Below are 22,651 nucleotides of genomic sequence, written 5' to 3'. Positions count from 1 at the left end.
GTTGGCGTCGGTGGTGTTAAAGGCTTCCCTTCTGTTATGTTCTCCTTGTTCCACCACGACATCTCCTCCTGCACTGCGTGCGTTACAACCACTAGATCTTCCCAACTTCCTGTAGCTTGTGACCATTGTTCCTGCAGCCATTCCTGGAAGGGTCTCATGTGGAGCCGTACATTTGGGACCAGATGGACGCAGGAGGCCATCATGCCCATGACCTTGCTCGCTGTCCTCACTGTCAGAGCTCGCCCCTTCTGATAGAGGCATGTCTCCTTCAGCAGGGCCAGTGTTCGCTTGTCGCGGGAGAACACCTTGCTCTCTATGGTGTCGATCTGTGCTCCCAGGAAGATTTTTACTTGCTCTGGTTGCATTGAGGATTTCCCCCAGTGAATGGAGAATCCCAGGTCCACCAGTGTACTTGTCACGCGCTTTGCATGTTCTTTGCACGTCCTGTGTGAACTTGCCTTTAATAGCCAATCGTCCAGGTAAGGGTATACATGGATCCCTTCCCTCCTTAGGTGCGCTGCCACTGCTGCGAGGCACTTTATGAAGACCCTTGGCGCGGATTTTAGTTTGAATGCTAGGGCTGTGAACTGGTAGTGATCTTTGTTGATGGTAAATCTCAGTACATGTTTGTGCTGCCTGTTCATTGGGATGTGCAGGTAGGCATCTTTGAGGTCTATGGTGGCCATGAAGTGTCCGTCCCTAATCTGAGGAATGACCTCTTGTAGGGACGTCATCTTGAACTTTTGTGTTTTTATGTACTTGTTTAGGAACCTTAGGTCCATGATGGGTCTCAGTGTTTCGTCCATCTTTGGTACCAGGAAGTAGGTTGAGTACACTCCTTTGTTCCTTTCTCTGTATGGTACTGGTTCGATGGCCTCCTTTTGGAGGAGTTCCTTCGCTTCCTTTTGAAGTAGCTCTAGCTCCTTTCCTGACTGCGCCTTCCTTTTTGGTTTCCTGTTTGGCAGTGTCTTTTCCAGTTCTATGCAGTATCCGAACTGTATGATGTTGAGTATCCATTTGTCTGTGGTTATCGTCTTCCACTCCCGGAAGAAATGACTTAGCCTGCCTCCTACTGGTGTTACATGTTCGTTGATGTTTTGGCCGTGTAACCCTGTATTGGTCTTGTTGTGCTCCACCCCGGGAGGAGTTGCGTGGGTGGGCACGTATTGCGTGAGGGAGTCACTTTGAGGTGGGTTGTTGGCCCCCTCTTTTATTTTGTCCATGTCCGTTCGCCCTCCCGCGAAAGGACTGTCCCCTTTGCTGGTAGTGCCAGGTTTGTTTTTGATTTCCCTGTTGTGTTTGACTGTCGCCCTGGTGTGACTGCTGGAAAGTCTGGTGTGACGTTCCTGGCTGGTTTCCCCCTCTTGTGTTCGGTCTCCGTGACGGGGTACCCCTTTTCGTCCCCCTGAATTGTAAGGCCCCCATGGACCTTGCAGTTTTGTTCTCTTTTTTGAGCTGGGTGAGCTTTTCATCATCTGGCACTCCAAACCGTGTCTCCCCATTGAACAGGGTGCTTAGAATGTTGTGCTGTACCTCGGGTTTGGATCCTGAGCCAGGCCTGCCTTCTCTCCGTGATTCCCAACATCATCAGCCTGCTGGACGTGTCAGTTCCATCCAAGGCTGTTTTGTGGCAAGAATGTGCCACATTTTTCCCCTCTTCCACAAGGTGTGAAGCTCTTTGTTGGTACCCGTCTGGAGGTGCTTGATCAGCTGTCAGATCTCGTCCAGAATTTGGTACTAGTGCCTGTTCAGCAGGGCGTTTGAATTTGCCATGCGCCAGTGCATTGCTGCATTTCTTTCTATCTTTTTCCCAGTTAGGTCCATCCTCCTGCTTTCCTTGTCTTGTGGTGGCCCTGATTTTGTTGGCACATTTGCCCTTTTCCTGGCGGTCGCCGCAATAATGGAGTCTGCCGTAACTGATCCTTGGGTATAGGGAGGATCCTTAAAGGAGTGTTTATATTTCTTCTCCGTCCTAGGCGTAACGGACCTGCATGTTGCCGGTTCCTTGAACGCCTCTTTCCCCTGGGCCATGACACACTCAAGCATGGGGAGGTACTGGCTCCTAGTTTGTGTGGGGAGCAGGGTCTCCAAGAGGAAGTCTTTCGGTTTTTCTTCATCTAGCTTGACGCCAAAGGCTGTTGCCTTGTTCTTGATGACCATATTGTAGACCCCAATGTCATCTTGCGGCGAAGGCCTCGAACGGTACGTGTCCATGGCCTATTCTGGGCTTTCGGTGTCGAGGTTCTGCCACTCCAGGTCCTGGGTCCCGAGGATGCCGAGCCGAGGGTCGTCAGTGATCGTCGCCCTCCTCCTAGTAGTAGAAGGCTTCTTCCTCTGGCTGGTCCTGGGTCTCGGGACTTTTCGGCGACTCTTCGGCGACGAAGTCCTCCTCCTCTTCTACCTCAACGATCACCGTCTTTGGCTTCGACGGAATCGCGAACCTCTTCAACTTTTCGTGGAACTCCTTTCTTTGCAGGATGTAATCCATCTCGGCCTCGAGCCGTCTTTTCTTTCTCTCCAGTTCGGCAGCATGTTCGGCTTCAAACGGTTTGGCTGATCTCTTCGACGTTTACGTCGAAATGGGCTTCGGGTCCTTAGTCGACGCTGAAGCGACCTTCGGGTCCTTCTCTTTCGAAGTCGAACGTTCCTTTTCTGGGACGTGCTTCAACGACCGTGGCTTTTCGCCGGTCTTCGTCGCCTGGGTGTCCTTTTCGAAGGATCTGCTGGGCTGTTTGTCCTTGGATGCAGCTGCGGCCGTCGAGATTTTCGGCGCCAGTGCTCCCTTCGAGGACTTAGCGACTGATTGATTTTCGAGAGTCTGACTCAGACTTTCGAGGTTCTGTCAGGGCTTTAGGGGTCGTCGACTCTCCTACCTCTTTAGAAGTCTTCTTAAAGGTCTCTACGACCGTGTAGTCGTCGTCTTCCCCGGAGACGTTGTCCTCCTCGTCGCTCGAGAGCCCCAGTTCTCAAAGGGACGGTGGCAGCCCTTGCCTTGCATGTTGTAGTTGGCTCTTCTCTTGACTGGAATCCTGAGAAGTGCAGAATGTTCTCTATTTTCATACATGCAGCAGTAACTGCTAGGTATAGCAGCATGTAGGTTCATGGGGGTACATATTAACCCTGATTTATTGAGGTAGAGCTGACAGACAATAGCTTAGACAGCTGGCCTGAGGTGGATTCACCTGTTTAGAAGTTCAACAGTGGACAAATCTTTGAGGTGTACCAATCTCGAGCAGTAGCCTTGTAGTCTTTGTTTGCATATCCATATGTTCCTGCTGTAGGCTTAGGTAACCAAATACTAAGACCTCAAGTGCCATATTGCTAGATTGAGTTGTCTAAGACTGGATGGCTGATCCTGCGGTGATTGAGTGAGAAGCTCCAGCCTGTTGGGGAGCGACTCGTGAGGGGTAACAGACATTAGGATGTGTGTTGAGAACCAGTTGCTTGCCCCATGATGAAGCCACCAGCATGAGATGTTTGATGGAGCTTCCCTACCATGTATGGAAGGAGTGGGAGATGAGGAAAAGTGTAGGCAAATATCACTGATCAGTTAATCCACTGAGCATTGCCCATGGGCTGTGCATGTGGAAACCTGGAGAAAAAAGGTTTTGGATTATGCATTTTTGTGAGTCGTGAATAGATCTATCTGTGAAAACCCCCAACACTGGAAGTGTAGTAGTAGAAATTGGAGGTGGAGTTCACCTGTTGATCCAATCAGCTGCACAAAGAACAATTGATGGACAGAATGCAGAACAATCTCATACATTCACTCCAGTAGGGATATGGGCCTAAACCCATCATTTTTTTGCTCACCATGTCTTTCTAGATTGGCCCAGCCCAGCCATATGCAAATCAGTCTTGACCTTGCACCCAATAAGAGTAGTCCAGCCCGAACTGCCAGGCCAGGTCCTCCCTGGACTGGAAACAAGCATCCTAGGACCGGTTTTGGGCTTTCACCCCTCATCAGCCATGACAGCTTGACTCCAGTGGCATGGAGAGCACCTGACCCACGTCTGGGTATTCCCGCCCCACTCAGGGTGACAAATTGAACAATTGATGGGCAGAACAATGTCATACATTCACCCCAGTACAGAGATATGGGCCTAAATCCATATTTTTTTTGCTCACCATGCCATTCCAGTTTGGACCCAGCCGTATGCAAATCAAGTCTTGATCCTGCACCCAATGGGACCAGTCCAGTCCGAACTGCTAGGCCAGGTCCTCCCTAGACTGGAAACAAGCATCCTAGGACTGGTTACGAGCTTTCAGCCCTCATCAGCCAGGATAGCTTGAAACATTCAGCTGAGCTGGTCTAAAAGTTATCCTGTCCCGGCAAGTACTCTGCTAGGAGGTGTATTTGATGGCAATTCACCCTATGGCAAGTTTTCAGCATCAGTGCTGTAAGTTGCGGTGAATGAGCACTGCCCTGCTTCAGTAAATAGTACATGGCAGTCATGTCAGTTTTCACTAGTACAACTTTGCTCTGAATATCCTGAAAGAAGGCTTTCAGAGCTAGCTGAATAGTAAAGAGCTCCAGATAGTCTGTGTGGAGCTGGTTATTGGGGTGACCACAACCCCTGAACTGAGATGTATGTGCCCGTGCTGATGGTCAATTGAGGGACTAGGGTAATGAAAAGGCCTGCCTTGAAACAGCTTGTTGCTGCTCCAGCCCTGCAGAGACGAATGGGTACTGCCCATTATCAACACTAGATCTTCCCAGTGACCCTCTGCCTATGACCATTGTTTCAAAAGACACACTTACAAAAGGTGCATGTATGACCTTGCATGAGGGACTACCCATGAGGAGCATGACTTCTGTTGACGATTTAGCTGAAAGAGGCAATGGTTACTAAAAAGTCAGCCACCTTCACTGGTTGGGGAATACTCGGATGGTGATAGCATTGATGATCAACCCTAGAATGGGTTGAAATTTTAAGGGTTGGAGAAGGGACTTGGTGGAAATTATTGTAAATTCCAAGCTGTGAAGCAGGGAGTATGGTAGCTCGAGTGTATGTTAGACACTGCTGCCTGTCCACACTCTTGAACAGTCAATCGTCTAGATCGGGGAAGATATGAGTATAAACCCTTCAGAGGTCAGTGGCTATGACAGCTAGACATTTTGTCAATACTCTTGGGGCTGTGGTAACCACAAAATGCAACATTTAAAGTTGTAGTGGTTTATGGAACCCAATAAACGGTGAAGCGCTGGGTGGATAGATATGTAAAGATACGCATCCTTCATATCCAATGCCATAGTGAAGTCATCCTGTTGTAATAGAGCAATAAAATCCTATTGTGGATATGAAAATGTTTTAAACCGATGTATTTGTTGAGAGGCCTTAGGAAGCCATCCTTTTTGGGGATTAGGGAGTATAAGGAGTAAACCCTTTTGCCCTGGTATTGGGAGGGCACTATTGCCTTCTTGAGCGGGAGGGCACTATTGCCTTCTTGAGCTGAAGTGTGTGTATCTCCTCCTGTAGATAGCAAGGTATTCGGCACTTAAGGTGTGCGCCCGGAGCGGGATGTCTGGAGGGGTTAAAAAAAAGTTTCAGGCAATATCCAGACTGGATGATACCTAGACCTCAATGATCTAAATTTCTTCCCAGTGTAAAGCTCCTCGCCACCCTCCACCTCCCAAACAAGTGTTTTGTTATCGGTGGGAAGTGGAGAAAGTCAAAGTTTAAAGGTGGAGGCTCCCTTGGTTGCAGTACCTCTACCCCAGCTCTTGTTGGAGTGGTTATCTCTGTCTGACCCTGTAAAAAGTACAAACAGTAACCACAATAAGATGACTGTTCAGTGAAACACTTGCTATTATGAGAAAAAATATTTTAATATAAGCACACAAAGTATACACACTAAATAATATCTAATCTCTTATGGTCCACACACAAGCACTGTCATAAGCACTAACCCAGAGTCCCTATGTTCCTTTTACTGGGCCAGGTTATTTCGCAATAATGAAAACAACTTGCAAATATGTCCCAAGCTAGTCCCCTTGCGACAAAGTTTAAGTGCGACCTTAAAACACCACTTTAGCAGCGGTATCTGCAACATGTGTGCAAATCCCCAGAAAGCCTCACATCCTTGATGAGCTACCTTACCCGCTGGCAGCCAGTAAGTGCTGGAGGACTAGCGTGTCTTCACAGGCTCCAGTCTCCTGATGCTTAGGATCAGCGACCTCTTGCAATCTGCTCTCAATAATGCGTCGGGACAAATTTAATGTTCCCGCTAATTGTGTTCCTCTGTGTGCGGCAGAGTGAGGTCTCTGTGAGCTGTAGCAAAGGCTATGTGCACCAAGTACCCAACCGCACGTCTAGACCAGGGCTTTAAGTGGGATGAAAAAAGTAGGGGGTCTCTCAAAGGGACAGTACCGATGCAATTAATGCCGTGGCTTAAAAGCAATTGAGCTAAAAATCTGTGCTTAGCATAGCGTGCTACCGACTGATATTTTGCTTCTTCTGTCATTGCATCCAGATATATAATACAAGTAACAATACACCTACAGGAAGCCAGGGCTACTGCCTTTGCCAATGGTTGTTTGTTGCATAAAGTTGTTTGGAGTCTCGGGTCAGATTAGCATCCTTTGATTCTCTGTAAATCAATTAATCTCCCCATGCATCCAATAACGAAATAAATAAATCACGTAAATCGCTTCAATACTTATGGGTTAAGTTCGCACTATATAAAAATTGCTGCATTTCTTTTCTAAATGCGGGGCGGATGGTTTGCCTTTTGAAAGAATTTATGTTACATGCAGCCCATGACAGACGCTGTGATCAGGTGAACAACAGACCAGAACTTCAAGGGGGGGGGGGGGGGGGCTAACACTCCCAACCAGGGCTGGACCTAGCACTGGTCGCACACATTGCAACAGTCTTTTTTGGCGCCCCCTCCCCAATTTCCTCCTCCTCCATGAATTCTAACTACCACTCGCCGACAATGCACCTCATCTCTCTATAGCACCTTTCTGACAAATATTTCACTTTTTAATAGCGATGCTCCTAGTTTACTCACACTCAAGTCTGTGATCTGCATGGTACACGTTATTTGTAGCAGGCACATTAATGTGTGGGTGGCAGGAGTGCCCTTGTGAGTTCTCGGTGAGCGATGCAACAATATGCCAGTAGGGTAAGAGGAGTGACTGCAGGGTGAGTGAGGTGATTAAATGAATTTACCAACAATATTGTTACGCAAGATGATAAAGTGTGGAATGTTTGAAGGGTTGCTAAATGTAAAAATAGACAATTTGGATAAAATTAATTGTGACCAGCGTTGTGATGATTTTTCTAAATGTTGACCACATTGTACAAGTGGCGGAAGTTATGAATGTATATGGTGATGACGGCAGTACAATGGACACTGTAGTTGAAGAGAAACACCAAAGTGTTGGTGGTAATGACGTTTTGGGACAGCAAAATGATGGTGAAGAGGTGAGTCAGCAGAGGTATGGCTTTATTGAGCATGTATGTGATTCAGTGGCTTACAGGGGGAGGAACAGACGTGCTCCCAGAAAATATGGACATTTTATTCACAACTGTTAGGATATTGCTTGTCAATGTTATTTTCTTTCCTTCTGTATTCTAAAGGGGAAGGTGGGTTGCAATGAGTTTACATTCAATTATTTATTGTTGTTCATGTATTGTTTATGTTAGGAACTGTCTCCGCGGTTACCTAATAGAATGTAGAATGTTTAGATAGATTTTCTCTTTTGACTGCCTGGCTGGAAGCAGATGCTGTGCTGCACTAATAAAGAGTTGTCCACTTTAGCCTGTATTTGATTCCTTTGCAACAGACTTTGGCCCTGGCAGAATTGGCTTTCAGACCTTATGGGGCTGCTTCATGGCCAGTGTGCAGCAGATCTTAGTGTAGAGGACAATCCATCTTGACAAGGCACTCATATGCACAGCCATCCATTTATTTGCTATAGCGAGCCCCACAAAAAAGTAAATGCTAAGTTGGTGGTCATTGGAATGATCACTATAAAAACACAAAACCACTTTGGATTTCAACTGAGAGCCTTTCCTCTTCTCGAGGGGTGAGGGGGAACAAAGAATACTGGTAGAGTGATGGATTGAGCAACCTGCAAGGAATTTGCAACTTTTGGTAAGATGGCCACCTGAGTCCTCTGCGCCAATTTGTCTGGGATAAATGTGGTGAAGAGTGTGTCACTCATGCAAGAAGCTGAGGTAATCACCAAGAAGAAAGCAGTGTTTAAGGTCACAGTCGCAGTAAACGGCAATGTACAGGATTGACACACAAGGAATGTCAGGTCCCATTGTGGCATATCAAATGGCTTGGGAGGGAACACATGTCATACTGCACCACGATACGTAATTTGTGGAAGGCCAAAAGAGCTGACAAATAACCAAGCCCAGAGCAAGGTCTTGTTTTGCTAAGGACAATTGGCTGCTACGCCTGTAAGGATTGGTGTCCCGGGTACCACATCCCATCAGTCTGATTTTGTGGAGGAGTCTGCAGGTCAGGATGACATCCACCACCTCAAGTCGCATATCAAACCAGTTAACGGATACCTCTTCAACTCTACGCATAGAGATGTATGTTGTGCAATATGAATTGAGGGAGAGGAGGTCCTTCCGAAGTGAAAACCTAATCTAAGGATAGATGCTCATGCTCAGGAGCTCAAGTTGCCACACTATCCCGAACTAATCTGGAGCTACCAGGATGAACGGAGCCCGGTCACAATAACTTTTCATAACTAGAGACAGGAAGCGTAGCGGTGTGAAGATATACAGGAGTCCCTTGTTCCATTCCAGCTGAATTGCGTCTCAAAGAGTACTGTTAAGGGAAAGCAAATATGAAAAATTATTGACACTGAGCTTTGCACGGTGGCGAAAAGAATTAGCCTGGGGTGCTCTCCGTAGGGGGGAAAAAACCTTGATTCACCTTGGAATGAAGACGCCACTCATGATTTGCCAGATGATATCTGTTCAATTTGTCAACTCTGGCATTCAGGCACCCGGGACAGGTGGTTGTCATTAAGAAAGATGCCCTGGTGATTTAACCATCTCCAGAGATGTAAAGACTTCTGACACAGGATACCACTTCACCCTGTTTGCTGTAGTACCACATGGAGGTGATGCTGTCGGTGAGAACCTGCACCAGTCTCCTCTTGATGCACTGCGGGAAGGCCTTTCGGGACAGACGGACTGTAGTTCCAGTCCAGATCCATTTCCCCATGTGATGCCTCCCTCTTTAGCCAAGTAGCGATGTCTTGTTCACCACCATGGATGGAGAAAGGAGAGTGGCTTAACATAGGACAAAGTGCGATCGGTCACCCTCCACTGCAGATCTTGAGCAGTCTCGTCCGAAACCTGAATGGTGTCCGAAAGGCAGCCCTGGTGCTCGTCCATTCACATTTCAGGCACCACTGCAGGGCTCGCATGCGCCATCAGGCTTGGTTGACAAAAATGATATACAAATCTGAGACAAAGAATCATTAGAGCCATTCTCACCAGGATCATATCCAAAATGTCATGAACTCCTAGGTAAGAGGGAAAAGCCCTGAACTCCGTGTCCAGGATAGCCTCAATGAATGGAAGCATCTGTGAGGGAATCAGGTCGGACTCTGGCTCATTTATAGTGAAACCCAATGATGGTAAAAGTTCCACTGTCATTCGAAAGTGGTCCACTACGGACTGCAGCAAGCCCGCCGTCAGCTAGCAGTCCTCAAGATACAGGAATGAAGGAACTCCCGACATATGAAGACGGGTAATGAAAAGCACCGTCACTTTCGTAAACACTCGAGGTGCGCTGGAGTAGGGATCAAAGGGAGCACAGTACACAGAAAATGCTCCCAGCCCACTTGGAAAACCAAGTAATGCGTTTGGGACAGGTGGACAGGTGTATGTAAATACATATTATGCCAGTCCAAAGACACCACCCACTTTGCTGGGATCAGATCAGATATCATCTGAGCCAATTTTTGCATTTTGAATTTCTCCTTCAACAGGAAGGCGCTCGGGCATCAAAGGTCCAAAATAGATCTGAGGTGACTTTGCTTTTTTGGAACAATGACCTAGTGAGATTAACAACCCCACCTTTCACAGAGCCTGGTACCCTCTCTATGACAACCTTGACGAACTACAGGTATGCTTCCTGTGCCTGGCTCAACAGTTGTTCAGTGAATGAGGAATATTGGGCTAGGATGAGAGAAAGAATGTAGGCTCATGCCTGCTTGTACAATTTGTAAGACCATCTGTTGGATGTGATTGATCGCTAAGCTGGGAGGAACTGATGGATCCTACATCTAACTGTTTGGGGCAGGGAGGTGCATCGCTAAGGGCAAACTACAGCGGCTTGGTAGGAGCAGGAGAGAAGGACTCCGTGGACTGATCCCACTGCTGATCTGTATGTTTTCAGCCAGTTTGGTGCCCACAGACCTAAAAGGAATGGGTTGTCTGCTACATCATTGGCTGGGAAGGCAGTCTCTGCCTATACGCTAGTCCCTTGGAATAGCCCAAACATTTACTAAACTGGTACATACATTTATTAAGCAGGGGTAAACAGCCCCAAGGAATGTGCTGTGTCTCTACAGTCTTTAAAGTGTTCCAAAAAGGAGTTTGCCTTCTCCTAAAAAAAAGTGAGAAATCAACAAGATGCATGTTCACTAGCAAAGCTTATACATCACTGGAAAACCACTGTGGACCCGTGCAGGCATGTCTACGAAGGAAAAGACTGCCCTGCCTTTGAAAAATATGGTATCCAAGCTAGTGCAGATAATATATTTGGTGGCAACCAGCCCATCATGAATCGTTTGAGCAAGAGATGACCCAAGATCCTCGAGGACTGCTGCCAAGAACTGGCTGGCCACATCCTAAAGAGTGAGTGTAAAGGCCCAACAGAGAGATTGCATTTATGGATTGCAGTGCCAAGCTGGCAAAGGAAAAAATATGTTGCAAAGGCGCCCGTCAATTCAGACTCTCCATCTGAAGGAATGATTAGAAAAGAGTTATTCATTTTACTAGTAGAAGCCTGTACAAAAAGGCCGTTCTGGGTGAGATGCTTGGTGAGAAGATCCAGGTCACCAGGTTCTGGTCTAGGAAGTCTGGCCCCCTACCTGTTTAGAGGGGGACAAGAACATGGTTTTGACCAGGTAGCCACCAGACCATCTGTTAAGACATCATTAAAAAGGAGCAAGGGCTCAAGCTGCACAAGCACATCAAAATATTTGCCTTAGTCTCAATGGAGGGCTGCTGTAATTTTTAGTACTTCAACTGCCCTCCAAACCCCCACTGAAAATGAGGCACTTTCTTCCATTGCTGGACCATGTGCTGAGTCAGGCTTTGCCTAAGGAGATACATCAAGATAACTGGCATTTTTGTAAATCAATGTATAGGGCATTATCAGTGTAATAGAAGGGAGCAAGCTATCCTCTCCATCAGCATCAAGATCAACAGCCTGTGGTGTACCCGCTGTGGCACAGGGACAGAATCAGACAAAAAGAGATTGGAGTCTCTGCTGATTGGGGCAATACGGTAGAGGCACAGGGTTAAAGTCAGATTGCATGACCACAGACTGCACTTTTATAATCTCAGTGAGTGACATTGGTAAATATTTAACAAACCATTACCCTGCATCAGACATGGGTATAAGAGCTGGGTTATCCAATGGCACCCATGGGGTCAGCATCAGTGTTGAGGTGGCAGAAACTGGAGTGGATCTAGGATCAAGGTGAAAGTCTGCACTAGAGTTGGTACAGGCCCAGGAACTGGTTCAGACGGGGCAGGCAGCGCCGAGGAGGGACCCATAAGTGGTAACCAACTTGAGGCCCCTACACTTCAGTCGAGCCAGTTGGTGTGCTAGAGGTGAACTGAAAATTTGCAGTATGGCCTCTTTGAAGGCCTCGATCTGCTGCAGGTTTAACAATGTCCAGGAATCTCTGGGCATGGAGGGAGCAACTGAGGGATCGGCTTTGTGGCCAGTGATCTTGATAAAGAGCTACTGACATCTTTATGCCCTCGCACCTTCTCTTTGGTGTCAGAGTGGAGCTATGAGGTCAAGTCCTGCCTCACTTTTTTATGCTTACTTTTAGACTAGGACTTACCAGAGGACTACGAGGGGGAAAGGGAGGAGTCAAGGGAGTGTCACAGGGTGGATGACCACCAACTGCCTCCAGTGCAACACCAGCAAGACTGAGATTCTGCTGATCGGGAAAGATCCTGGGCTGTACCCCCGCCCCCAAACAGATGGTGAAGAACTTGTGTGTCTGGGTTGGCTCGGCCCTCAGCTTTCAAGCCCAAACTAAGAAGGTGGCAGGGACGTGATTTGGTATTTTACGGGGGCTTAAACCGTTGCTGTTTTTCTTTTTTTTTAGCCATCTATTAGACAGGTCATCGTCCAGGCTTCTATTCTTTCAAGATTGGACTACGTCAGTTCATTGTACCTGGGGGTCAAAAAGGCTGAGACTGTCAGACTGCAGAGGGTTCAGAACGCAGCCGCTAGAACTCTCCTTGGCCTCCTCAGAACTTGCCCTACTGCCAGCGCTATCCGTCAGCTACACTGGCTGCCGGTGGCCAAACAAGTCGAGTTGAAGTCTTTGGCATTTAGGATCCTAAAACTGTCTTCCCCTAGCATTTTGACTAATCTGCTCTCACTGTACATCCCCACTCGCCAACTTGGCTCGGTAGGTCATCATTTGGTGACTGTGCCCCGGGTGAGGAGGGCGAGAGCTTGTGGGCACTCTGTTTTCTGGCGGCCAAACTCTGGAACTCACTTCCCTTTTACATTTGTAGCCTTGATAATTATCTGGCCTTTCATAAGGCTACCAAGACCTATCTCTTCCCTTCTAGTTAGACTTGTTTGCTGCTCGCTTCCTTGTTTGCTGCTAGCATCAGGACACCCCTTTGCTGGGGCAGCTGTACGCTGTATAAATGCTATAACATGACAGTGGTACTGTGACCGGGATGCCGCCTTTGAGTACAAGCGGGATCTGCACAAAGGCAGCAATACACAACCACCTGGTCTTATTTTGCATGCAGATGCACACTGATCATAGAACTTCGAATCATGCCCTGAGCTCAAGCACTCAAGGCACACCTTACGCAGGTCAGTGACCAACATCTGCTCCCTGAAGATGAAACCTGTAGATTTTGATGGGACATAATTTCCTAGCATACTGTGAAAATGTTCGGAGTTGTCAAAAACCAACAAAATAAAGAGCCAAGCTCCTATTCTGTGTCAGAAGTCACAGGAAAAAGAATGGAGCTGATATAAGCACGCAGAAGTGTTACTTATATCGGTCTCTGCTGTGTCGATTCCTGGCTGTACAGTCTCAGCACAGAGCCATGCAACACCACATTGTGGCACACAGAAGTATTACGAGGAAAAGTCTCAGGATTCAGTCTGGTATATAAGGGATATTTTAAGGTGAAGAATCTACTGTGAGAAGAATCAATCAGAAGTATATTTGCCTATATAACAATTTCTCACTTCACCAATGACCGCAGACCACCAATTTACCTTTTAGATACCATCTCAAAATCTCTGTAATTCCCCATCTATCTTAGTCTTGTTACTAGGTTTTTAGTCCATGGTTTTGAGGCCACGCTTAGGATAAAATGTACTGTCACTGCTGCGTGTTACAAAGTATATTCACATTAGATCACATTTCATAGACCTCTGGGTAACTTTAAGGCACTCTTCCTGCCAGAGTGGCAAATTGAACTTGAAGAAATTAATTTTGTTGTTAAATGTCATACCTGAGAAAAATGTTATTAATCTGCTTCCTGATGAAGGCTCGTAATCCAAGGAATTTACCATAAATGCGATGAAGAACGGTCTTAAGGAAATCACGCTCTCTTGGATCTTCACTATCAAAAAGATCCAAAAGCTTTAATAGAAACAATTAAATATATAGATTAGTAAATACACATTAAGGATAAGTGTAACAGAAAAAAATTACAATAAAAAACTAATCATGTACTTGTGTATATTTCCAAGGTTGAACATCAACATTATTGTAAATGACAGCTGGAAAATGCATTAGGATTCATAGAATTGTACAAGTACAATTAGAAATGGATCTAGAATTCATTCTAAGCAGTAAAACGGTCTTGTAAAGTTTAAGAATCTTGAACTGATTGGTATAGCTTTATGTGTATGCTACAGTTATACTGAAGTAAAAAGTCTGGATTCTATGAATGAAGAAAACATAACCACTTAGCAATTTTTTTCCAAATCCTTAGAAACAGAGGCTATAAAGGCTTTATATTATTCACTGCATATTATTGACTAATCAGTTGTGACTTCGGCACGTTGATAGAGAACCCCAGTGAATGCAGGTCAGACGTAGTCTGAAGGTGGGAGACAACAGCTTGGGTGAAAGTATCTTCAACAGCCAGTCGTCGACGTAGGAGAAGACTGATGTCCCTAACTTGCGCAGATGGGCTGCGAACACCACCATCACCTTGGTGAACACCCAAGGGGCGCTGGTAAGGCCAAAGAGGAGCACAGTGAACTGAAAGTGCTCATAGCCTACCTCAAACGGCAGGTTGAATTGAATCCAGGACCCAGTGAGCAAGGAACCCACTTCTGAGAATACCTTATATAAGATAATGGACAAAGTGCTGAAACTTTTCAACCACTCACCCCCACTCAAGAGAGTTGGGTTTAATTCAACGTGCTTTTGCTCACTGGTGTGGCTTAGTGAGCAAAAGAGAACGATGAATTAAACCCAGATCTGCGACTGTGGTGAATGGTTGAAAAGGATTAGTTACTTACCTGTAATCTTAGTTCTCTTCCAGGGGTATACTCAACAATCATAAGCACTGAATAATCCCCTTCCACATGCGGGATCCCAGGAGCATATAGAAATATACATAAATATGTGTATGTTGGGGACCACAAGTGCCCAGCACTTCCGTGACATACATATACATGTATAGATAGATTTTAAGATAAACAAGCTTCATTCGATTTCTTTTTAGAAAAATCATAAAAGCACACCACAGAAAGAATACATAATCATACAAATTTTAGCAAACAGACTCATTTCCTGTATAAAGTACAGTAATAATACAGAGGATTCATCAATATATTATACTCTTTCTACATTGCATCACACTTTTTAAAAACATTTAAAACCCAAGTCACATTCTTTTTCTAAAAATTGTAATGCTAAAAACGCTGGTCAGCATCTCCTAAGAACAAGTTTCTTTAAAAGGGGAAATAACCATGCTTTCCTTTGGATATTATAAAACTTACAAAAGAAGACTGTGTGCATTGTTGTTTGCTCTGAAGTGCCGTCACATAGGCATAAATGCATTTCCCTGGCACAGTCATTCATATTTGGGAAACTGATTGTACGGTGTAGTATACCCAGTTTGAATCTTGTAACATATGTCCCCAGAACATAGGTAAGATAGGGTTGAATTCTAATAGTAGTTACATTCATCTGATGATGCAACACCGTGGGCTTGGAAATGTCATCTGTTAATCTAATTGATTCAAGTAGTCAGCTTTTTTCTTGATATTACACACATTTTGCTTGGTTCATCAAACAATTCTGGATGCCCTAAATCATACATAAAGTACCGGACGTATTTTAGGCAATTTGTTTTTAAAACATCAATCACTCCCAAAACATTGGTTAAAATCTCCCGGTTTAAATGGGTTTCCTCACATCTCCAAAGCCTATGCCAAAGCATAACTGGTTCCAGTTTGATTAGGTCAGTTAAAAATGGGACCCCCAGTTCCGAATGACATATGTACGACGAAACACTATTTGGGAGTGCGAGGAGATATCTTAAAGATTGATTTTCAACGATTTGTAGAGATCGTACATTAGAGTATCCCCACACTCCTGCACCATACAGGACTGTCGATACATATTTGGCCCTATAGATTTATAGTAACACTTGTGGTGGCCTTCTTCCTAGTTTTTTTGAAAAATTTACCAAGACTACAATAGTCTTTATAAAGGCAAGTTTTATCATATACAGAGCCTGTACCCATGTGGTTTTATGGTCAAATAAGATTCTCAAATAGCTAAAGCTATTTATGAAGTTTATTTTTTGATCATAAATGAATATGTCTCTACATTTGTTGCTACCTGGGCCACACCTCAAGATGAAGGTTTTTGATGCGTTTACTTTTAGGCCTAAATCGTACATAAATTCTGCAATTCTATCCAAACGTTTTTCTAAACCCACTTGGGTACGAGACATCAGGACTGCATCGTCCCCATACATTAATGCTGCTATAGCCCTTCCTTTTCTCTTGGGAAAATCTTGTCCCACATTTATCAGTGCTTGCTCTACCCCATTAATGTAAAGATTAAAAAGGAAGGGGGCCAGAACACAGTGAGCAAGGGACCCACGTCTGGGCATACCCTTGGCCACTGAGGACGAACATAGTAAACACAACAAGATGATGGACGGAGTACGGAAACTTCCCTTCCAGGGGATACTCATCGATAGTCAAACATACTGAATAATTCCTGCCCACGTGCGGGATTCCAGAGCATATAGAAATATACATATATATGTGTGTGTTGGAGACTACAAGTGGCCAGCACTTTTGCGACATACATATAAACATGTATATAAATACATAAATATGCAGCCTAACATGACTCAAATAGGGCAAAATGCAAAAATTACATAGGTTTTTCTTGTACAACAAATAATTTCCTACAAACACTTTGTAATAGAGAACATACACTGTAATAGTTTCATACAAGAAACCTTTATTTTCAAAAAGGAAAAACAGGTAATAGCAGGCGGCCCATAGGCTGCATAGATGAGTAAACATCACAGTACAGAAAAATACTGACACCTTGCCTTTAAGGCTTCCAAGAACCTGGACACTGTGCCTTTAAGACCTCCAGGAGTCACTCTGCTCCCATCATGCACCACAGGTGACAGTTAGATCAGTTCTTTTTTACGGTGTACATACGTGTAGCAACCTGAATATAAGATGCAAACACTACATTAATACAATATAAATGCTCGTCCGGGGAGGCGGGAGGGTTGCTTATGACTTTGAGGAGTATACCCCTGGAAGAGAACTAGGATTACAGGTAAGTAACTAATCCTTCTCTTCCAGGAGATACTCATCAATAGTCATAAGCACTGAATAGATTAGCAAGCCCATACCCACTATCTCATGGATGAGCAAACAGTATTTAAAAAAAGTAATAGCGCATCTTAATATGACATCAAGCAAATAAATTCCTCAGTGAGGCTTGCCCAACTTGGGCATCCGCCTGTGTATCAGAATGCAAGCAGTAATGGCGGGTGAAAGTATGAACCGAGCGCCAAGTCGCTGCTTAACAAATTTCTGACATAGGAAAATTTCTCAGGAGGGCCGTTGTAGAGACTTCCACCTGGTAGAATGTGCTTTGGGTTTGCCCTGAAGAACCTTGTTAGCTAGTTGGTAGTTCAAAGATATGCACAAAACTATCCATCTAGAGATGGATCTTTTAGAAGCTGCCGAACCGGTATTTATGACACCAGAGTTAATAAACAACCGATCCGTCTTTCTCAAGGACTTAGTTTTGTCTAGATAAAATTTCAAAACCCTCTTGTGGTCTAAAGAATGGAGAAACCTCTCCGGGGGAGTAGTGGGATTGGGGGAAAAAAGTGAGAAGAGTGATAGTCTGATTGATTTGAAAATCCGAAACCACCTTAGGCAGGAAACTCTGATGGGTCCTCAAAACCACTCTGATGGCATGAACAGTATAAGGCTCTCTACAACACAAGGCCTGGATCTCACTAACCCTGCGGGCAGAAGTGATGGCGACTAAAAAGGCAGTTTTCCATGATAAATGTTGCAGAGAAGCCTTGTGAATCGGCTCAAAAAGAACACCCATATGTTTTGTAAGGACTATGTTGAGCTCCCAGGGAGGAGATGGCGATCTCCCTGGGGGTAAACCTTTTTTATCCCTTCAAGGAAATCTTGAAACACTGGCATCTGGAAAAAAGAAACCTATGTAGGGGATTTCCTCTATGCAGTGATAGCTGCTAGATGCACTTTACTCGAAAAAAACTGGAGGCCAGACTTGCACCGGATCATGAGTATTGTCCATGCACCACAAGTAGAACCGCTTCCACTTGAAAGCATAGGATTTCCTGGTGGAAGGTCTAGGCTTCCTTCAGGATAGTCATACAATCCGCAGGTAACTCTAGGTGTCGGTATTGATGGACCTCAGGAGCCATGCTGTCAATCTGAGGGCTGAGAGACTGGGATCAAACACTCTCCCCTCGTTCTTGGACAACAGGTCTGGACAACAAGGCAACCTCCGGTGTGGCTCCTCGGATAATTGTAGAAGGTCCGGTCCGGCACCACCACGGACGCGGCCACTCCGGAGCTATCAGGATCATTCTGGTGTTGGTCCTGTACAATTTGTTGATCACTGCAGGGATCAGCGGAAGCGGTGGAAAGGCGTACAGTAATGTCCAAGACCAGTTTATCAAAAGGGCATTCCCTCGTGTTCCTGGTTGGGGAATCCTGGACGCGAAGACAGAGCATTTGGTGTTGGCCGCGTTTGCCGGCTCCGACACTATACCATACTCGGTATTAGACAGGAGCGGCGTGATGTCAGGATAGAATGCACACGGAGAAACCAGAATTTGAATAGATTAGGAGACTTTTACAATTGGATGTGGACACGCCGCGTAGATCGGAAACCCAATGTGGGTTGGAAGTATCACCACATTTCAAATTTCAACGTTTAGAAGGATATAGCCATGAGAAAGTTGTGGGATCACGTCCTGTTAGCGACGAAACACGTGTTGGCTGTGGCTGTTGAAACGGAGATACAAGACAACGAAAATAAAAGCCTGAAAATAAGAACCAAACGGAATTGTTCATATTTATGTTGTATGAAGATAAAATACTAATGTGTTCTCAATCACAATAGGGAAACCTGTGTTTTACTACTTGACATGTGCTGGGGAGTGATGTAGATTATGTATAGAGCTTAGGCTTTGTTTTGTGGAGTTTAGTGGTTCTCCACACCCTACAGCACCGTCTTTATACTTGTTTCAAACTCTATAGGATTGTGTGATTCTACCAAGAGGCACCATAATCCTATACTAAATACCACATGTCTGAGGATTTATCGCGTCTGCGATGAGGTCAATGTCTGGCACTCCCCATTGTCGGAAGATGTCTTGCGTGACTTTGCTGTTTAGCACCCAGTCATGCACTTCTACGAAGTCCCTGCTTAGTGAGTCTGCTTGAACGTTCATGGAACCCGGAAGGTGAATGGCCACGATGCTGAGGCCCCTTGCGAGAAGCCACTTCCAGATGGTCTGTGACTCCAGAGAGCGAGTTCTCGACCTGGTGCCTCCCTGTTTGTTCAGATTATACATCGTTGTTGTGTTGTCTGTCTGAACCAAAAGGGAGCTGGACTGAACGGCTCTTAACTCCAAGAAGTTGATGTGAAACCCTCGTTCTGTCTCTGACCGGAGACCTTGTACTTGAAGAGACTCCATGTGCGCTCCATAACCTTGTAGGAAAGCATCCGTGACTATAGTCGGAGTGGTAATGTCTTGATGGAATGGGACTCCCTTTAGCAGGTGTGAGCGTTTCATCCACCATCTGATGAGTCCTTGGCCGATTAAGGTAGAGTCACACGGACTTACCAGCGACCTGAGACTTGCATCCATTGGTCCTCCAGGGACTGCTGCAGAGGACGGATGTTCAATCTGGCATTGGGGACGATAAATACGCAAGAGGCCATGGAGCCCATAAGTGACGAAACCTGTGACTGTGGGATGACGTGCACAGAGGAGATCGCGACCTTTGTCTCGGATTGATGATCACCTCTCTTCCAAAGGACACACGCTTGCCTTTGCAGTATCCAGTGAAACGCCAAGGTAATGGATTCTCTGTGTCGGGTTGAAGACCGACTTCATTAAGCTGACCTGAAGCCCCAGCGTCTCCAACAGCTGGAGACAGTAGTTGAGGTGACTCTGTAGCAGAGAAGGTGTGGTACTCTTCAGGAGCCAATTGTTCAAATGGGGGTTAATGAAGATTTTGCGTTTGCGTTGAAATGCTGCCACCACCGCCATGCACTTCGAGAACGTTGGGGGGGGGGGGGGGGGAGGGGGGGGGCTGATTTGCGCCCGAACGGTAGAACTCGGAATTGAAAGTGCTGATGGGTTACTTTTAAACAGAGAAACTTGCGATGCCTTTTGGACACTGGAATATGGAAGTAGGCGTCCTGCAAGTCAATAGTACACATCCAGTCTCCCTGATGTAGATGAGAAAAGATCTGGTGCAGGGCCAAGATCTGTAATTTTTCCTTGCGGATGAATCTGTTTGAGAGCCGAACATCGAGAATTGGTCTGTATATTCTGGTCGGTTCTCTTTTTTCGACCCGGAAGTAATAATAGAGTAAGTTATTTGTCCCTGTTGCTTCGGAACATACTCTATGGCCTTTTTTAGTAGAAGACTGTCCACCTCTTTTTGCAACAGAAGGTGATGTTGGTTGGATCTTCCTTGAGGAGGAACTGATGGAGGTGGGGCTTTGAACCTCAGCAAGTATCCATTTTGAACTATGTTCAGCACCCATTTGTCGTTTGTTATTGATCTCCACTCTTCCAGCTGAAAAGTGAAACTTCCTACTACTGGAGAGGCTAACGGGCACAGAGGAAGCCTCTGCTAATTGTTTGGCTGGTTGCTTAGCAGCTGAAGCCTGCAGTTTCCTCTCCCTGTACCAGGCAGTCTTTGATGGAATTTCGACCTCTGCTGCTGCTGATTCTGGGATGAACACTAAGGGGTTTGAACCCTCAGTTCTGAGGAGCGCCTGTCGTAGGGGCGGAAGCATTTTCTGAATTCTTTCCGCTTCTCTAGGCCAAAGACCTTCACAGTGTCCAATTCAGTCTGCATTTTGGCCATCTCATTATTCACGTGAGAAACAAACAGTGAAGACCCATTAAACGGAAGGTTGACAATCTTCTGTTGGGCATCTGGTTTCAGGCCTGAGAAACAATGCCAGGCCGAGCGTCTGGAGGAGATGCCGTGCGAATAGCCCTGTACGGCCAGATCAGATGAATCTGCAGCTGCACTTATCACATGGTTCGCCACCAAGCCCCCTTCTTGCAGTATTTCCTGAAAGTCCTGCTGGTCTTCTTTTGGGAGTTTGTTTGTGAATCTGGCAAAGGAGTCCCAGAGAGACCTATCGTACCTCCCTAGGAGAGCTGAGGTGCTGGATACCTTCATAACTGAGGCAGAGGTATTACACATCCTCTTGCCTCAGCGGGTCCTAATCCGGGGCTTTATATTTCTTAGCAATACGCCCACCGTGGAAGGAGTTAAGAAAGTCTGCAAGGCAGGCTCTATGAGGCATGGGACTAGAGGCAGTAGAGACCCGGTTGACGATCGATGGTGTAAAGTCTCAAAGATAATGGATGTGGAGACAGTCGGGCCGACATACTGATGTTGAGCTTTTTGGTCCCTCCGCAGAGAACGTCCAATGTCGTCAATCGGGGACACTCTGGATGGTGTTGTTGCAGACAGAGTTGGCGAATAGTCCTTGATCGAAGATCTAGTGGATGTGGACCATGTTGGCGATCTTCTCCTCCTCCTCTTGGGAGAGGAAGCATGATGCGAGCTGGACTGCCCCCGCCTCCCCCCCACGAACATGTATGGCGAGAGTATGGGGACCTTAACCTTCTCGTGGAGGACCTGATTTGCAAATGGCTGGGTCTAAAAGAACAATGGATTAAACCCAGATCTGTGACTGTGGGTTGGCTGGTTGAAAAGTTTCAGCACTCCGTCCATCATCTTGCTGTGTTTGCCACGTGCCTAGAAGGACATCTGTTGGTGCTTCATTAAAGGACAATAGGGGTTCGGAGGTGAAAGCCCCAGGCTGAAGCACCTCGGTCAAGAGATTAGTCCTGATCTTCACAGAGAGCAGCTCCAGTCCAAAGACCTCCGCTGCCCTCTTTACCACCAGGACATAAGAAGCTCCCTCCTCCGTAGCCACACTAGTTGGAGAGCATTCCAGTATCCGAGGATGTGTCCAATCCACTGGCTTCCCCAACTTCCTCATTCCAGTCCATAGGAGCATCCAGTTGTTGTTCAGAGGGTCCATAGACTCCCTCCCAATCCTCACACATGCCTGAAACATCAAAACGCACAGGCATTGACATAGAACTCCGTGGGCTCTGTCTGCGTCGAGCAACACCAATCCGACTCCGAGTCGCAGGGTATAAGGCGTTTTCACCCACCTGCGCGTGAGGTGCGCGCTGCATTACATCAGCCCTTGTATTTTTCTTTCACATATAAGATCGGGCGCTTTCACCCCCCTGTGTCGAGAGGTGCGCGCTCGGGTATTGGTAATAACACTACATCTGACCTCTCGACAACTGAGCTGTTGTGCCGTTCTTCAGTTGTTGACGTTTCCATCAACAGTGGTCATGGTTGCCTATCCTCACCTTCAGTACCTCGGAGTCTTTTTTCAGTTGCTACCCCGGGATGACCACGCATAACGCGTATGCCTTACATGCCCGGGCTATACTTCTGACGGCTTCAAATAGGATAGCTTTTTCCACCATCACTCTGCTTGAACCCAGTGACGGCGTTTGGACCTAGGAACCCTGTACCTCTATTTCCAGGAATTTTAACGCACTCGAAAGGGCTTTTTTGTTAGATGGGACGGATTACCCTGGTTTGTTTTCTG

At 46.1% G+C, this 22,651-nt stretch overlaps 1 protein-coding gene across 1 annotated transcript in view; it reads right to left on the bottom strand.

Annotated features, from left to right (window-relative positions):
• PPP2R5A (protein phosphatase 2 regulatory subunit B'alpha) overlaps positions 1–22,651 on the bottom strand; it is an 836,659-nt gene that overhangs the window by 506,577 nt on the left and 307,431 nt on the right. The window contains exon 5 of the mRNA XM_078649746.1: positions 13,719–13,849. Within this exon, the coding sequence (XP_078505872.1) occupies positions 13,719–13,849 (131 nt within the window). The remainder of the gene's footprint in view (positions 1–13,718; positions 13,850–22,651) is intronic.

The sequence above is a fragment of the Lissotriton helveticus genome, chromosome 6, assembly GCF_964261635.1.
Source record: "Lissotriton helveticus chromosome 6, aLisHel1.1, whole genome shotgun sequence".
NCBI lineage: Eukaryota > Metazoa > Chordata > Amphibia > Caudata > Salamandridae > Lissotriton > Lissotriton helveticus.
The sequence above is the reverse complement of the archived record's forward strand: the minus strand, read 5'-3'. Positions and strand labels throughout refer to the sequence as shown.